This window comes from Eschrichtius robustus, chromosome 2 (assembly GCF_028021215.1).
Source record: "Eschrichtius robustus isolate mEscRob2 chromosome 2, mEscRob2.pri, whole genome shotgun sequence".
Classification (NCBI taxonomy): Eukaryota; Metazoa; Chordata; class Mammalia; order Artiodactyla; family Eschrichtiidae; genus Eschrichtius; species Eschrichtius robustus.
In genome coordinates this window covers 164964124-164967077 of record NC_090825.1, presented here as the reverse complement: position 1 = coordinate 164967077, position 2954 = coordinate 164964124, and the positions used below count along the sequence as shown (strand labels likewise).

Genomic DNA, 2954 nt, shown 5'->3' with positions numbered 1-2954 from the left:
GCTTCCCTGGTGGCGCAGCGGTTGAGAATCCGCCTGCCGATGCAGGGGACACGGGTTCGAGCCCTGGTCTGGGAAGATCCCACATGCCGCGGAGCAGCTGGGCCCGTGAGCCACAACTACTGAGCCTGCGCGTCTGGAGCCTGTGCCCCGCAACAAGAGAGGCCAAGATAGCGAAAGGCCCGCGCACCGCAATGAAGAGTGGCCCCTGCTTGCCGCAACTGGAGAAAGCCCTCGCACAGAAACGAAGACCCAACACAGCCAAAAATAAATAAATAAATAATTTTTAAAAAAGTCATTATTTAATTGAAAAGCTTAAAAAAAAAAAAACCAAGTAAAGATGAAAAACCCTTAAAGATAACTGGCATACAAATTACATCTGTGAACATTGATTTTAATTTAGGATCCAGTTAGTGTGGTTTTAGCTCTTTAGGACTAAATTACAAATCAAGGAAATTTCCTGTACTGTATTTGGATAAGATACAGTACATTTGGGTGCTTTTTGGTGTCCTTTAACTAGAATGATTTTTTTTTGTAAGAGAGAATACTTTTAATTCCATCTGCTTCCTTCAAATGGAGGGTACAGATATTTTATTGTGTTCATGGATTTGTGATCTCAGATTGTCCTTACTTCTCTCATACTCTCTAGCCTCATGCCTCTAAAATAGGTGTATAAAGAAATGGTGACTATTTGGGGCATCAATAAAAATGTGCTCACAACTGAGAAATATTGCTGAAGGTGCTGGAGTGTACGGTTTTCAAGCATGGATACTTTATTTGTGAATTTCTTAAATCCAAAGTATGGAAATTATTAGGGTGCCTCTACATTTGTTTGCTTATTCAACACTCTCTTCTTTTTCAAAAGGTGTCCCATAAACATGGAAGCACAGAATCTAACAGATGTCTCAGAATTCCTCCTCCTGGGCCTCTCAGATGATCCAGACCTGCAGCCCCTCCTCTTTGGGCTGTTCCTGTCCATGTACCTGGTCACTGTGCTCGGGAACCTTCTCATCATCCTGGCTGTCAGCTCTGATTCCCAGCTCCACACCCCCATGTACTTCTTCCTTTCCAATCTGTCCTTGGCTGACATCAGTATCAGCACCACCACCATCCCCAAGATGCTAGTGAACCTCCAGACACACAGCAAATCCATCACTTATGCAGGGTGCCTAGCTCAGGTGACCTTGTTTTCTCTTTTTGGATGTTTGGAGAGTCTACTTCTGACAGTGATGGCCTATGACCGGTTGGTGGCCATTAGTCACCCCCTACACTACCTGGTCATCATGAACCCCTACCTCTGTGGCTTGTTGGTCCTGGTGTCATTTTCCATCAGCGTTTTGAGCTCCCTGCTGCACTCCTTGGTGATGTCACATGTTACCTTCTGTGCAGATGTGGAAATCCCTCATTTCTTTTGTGACCTTTCTCAACTCCTCAACCTTGTCTGTTCTGACACCTCCGCCAATAACATATTAATCTATTTCATTGGTACAATCTTTGGTGGAATTCCTCTTTCAGGGATCCTTTACTCTTACAGTCATATTATTTCCTCCATTCTGAGAGTCTCAACATCAGGTGGGAGGTATAAAGCCTTCTCCACCTGTGCCTCTCACCTGTCAGTTGTTTGTTTATTTTATGGAACAGGCATTGGTGTGTACCTCAGTTCAACTGTCTCATCTTCCCCCAGGAAAGCGGCAGTGGCCTCGGTGATGTACACTGTGGTCACCCCTATGCTGAACCCCTTCATCTACAGCCTAAGGAACAAGGACATCAAGAGTGCCCTGTGGAGGATATCAGCAAAATACCTAATGTCAACACCCATGCTATCTTTTTTTGGTTCATAGGACTGGAAAAGGCCGCAAAATCAAATATGTGCAACGAGAAAGTCTCAATCTGCTGTCATGTAGCATATATATACCTTTATGGCTCTCTGCTTTCTGTTTACACAATTTTTCATCTTAGAATAGCTCTAATGGAATTGGGAAATTATTTGGATCCTCCTTGTGAGTCATAGCCCTTCCAGGATTTTACATAACACCTCAGTATACTCTCTCACTTTTCTTTATACATTATCCTGGACCCTTGGTAATGGGCTGTCTTGTTTCTATCATTGCAAAATAATCATAGCTCTCTCTCTTTTTTGTTATTTATTGTTTCTATACTTTTCCTATGATTTTTCCCTATTTGTTTGGTGGATCTAAACCCTACCTTAATGACAAAGACATCTAATATATTTTTGCTCCTTAATGATTTTTGAACAAATAGGATGGCTATTTAATTTTATTTCCAACCCAAGGTTTTTGAAATTGAAATAGGAACCTATTAATACTGAGTTCGGATACACAGTTATCAACTGGGACTTTCCTAAGAAAACTGGGGTGTATGCTTTCCAAGGAGCAGGTGGGAGAATACCTACCAAAACAAAGTTGATTCCCAGGTTTTCTGATAATTCTCTTTCCCATTCCATTTAACTTCTCCCCAATCATATCACATAGCTGGACACAAAGGGGCAATAATTGAATGATTCCACACCTAAAGTAGTCAAATTTATAGAGACAGAGAGTAGAATGGTGGTTGCCAGAGGCTTTGGGAGGAGGAATGGGGAGTTAGTGTTTAATGGGAAGAGCGTTTCAGTCGGGAAAGATGAAAACATTCTGGAGATGGATGGTGGTGATGGTTGCTAAGCAAGGTGAATGTACTTAATGCCACTGAACTGTACACTTAAAAATGGTTAAGAAGGTAAGTTTTATGTTATGTCATTTTACCACAATAAAAGAAAATCTCCTGTCAGGAATGAGGGACATATGCTTCCATGTTGGGTGTTACTCAGCCCTGAGGAATCAGGTCCTAGAGGGATCGGCCTCAGCTACAGAGACCACCAGGCAGCCTACATCCGATGACTGTACAATGTCAGTGTGTAAGCATTTGGCTCCTTTGCCCCAACTCCAGCTAACTCTAAG

The 2954-nt window shown here is 42.5% G+C and overlaps 1 protein-coding gene across 1 annotated transcript; it reads left to right on the top strand.

Annotated features, from left to right (window-relative positions):
• Window positions 1-854: 854 nt before the first annotated feature.
• Window positions 855-1838, top strand: LOC137759030 (olfactory receptor 7E178-like). The gene has a single exon (XM_068534952.1). It carries the CDS (start codon window positions 876-878, stop codon window positions 1836-1838), a length of 963 nt encoding a protein of 320 aa, XP_068391053.1. The 5' UTR covers window positions 855-875.
• Window positions 1839-2954: the final 1116 nt, after the last annotated feature.

Excerpts from the sequence above, each read along its gene's own strand:
- LOC137759030 (XM_068534952.1), top strand. The coding sequence starts at position 876 with ATGGAAGCACAGAATCTAACAGATGTCTCAGAATTCCTCCTCCTGGGC.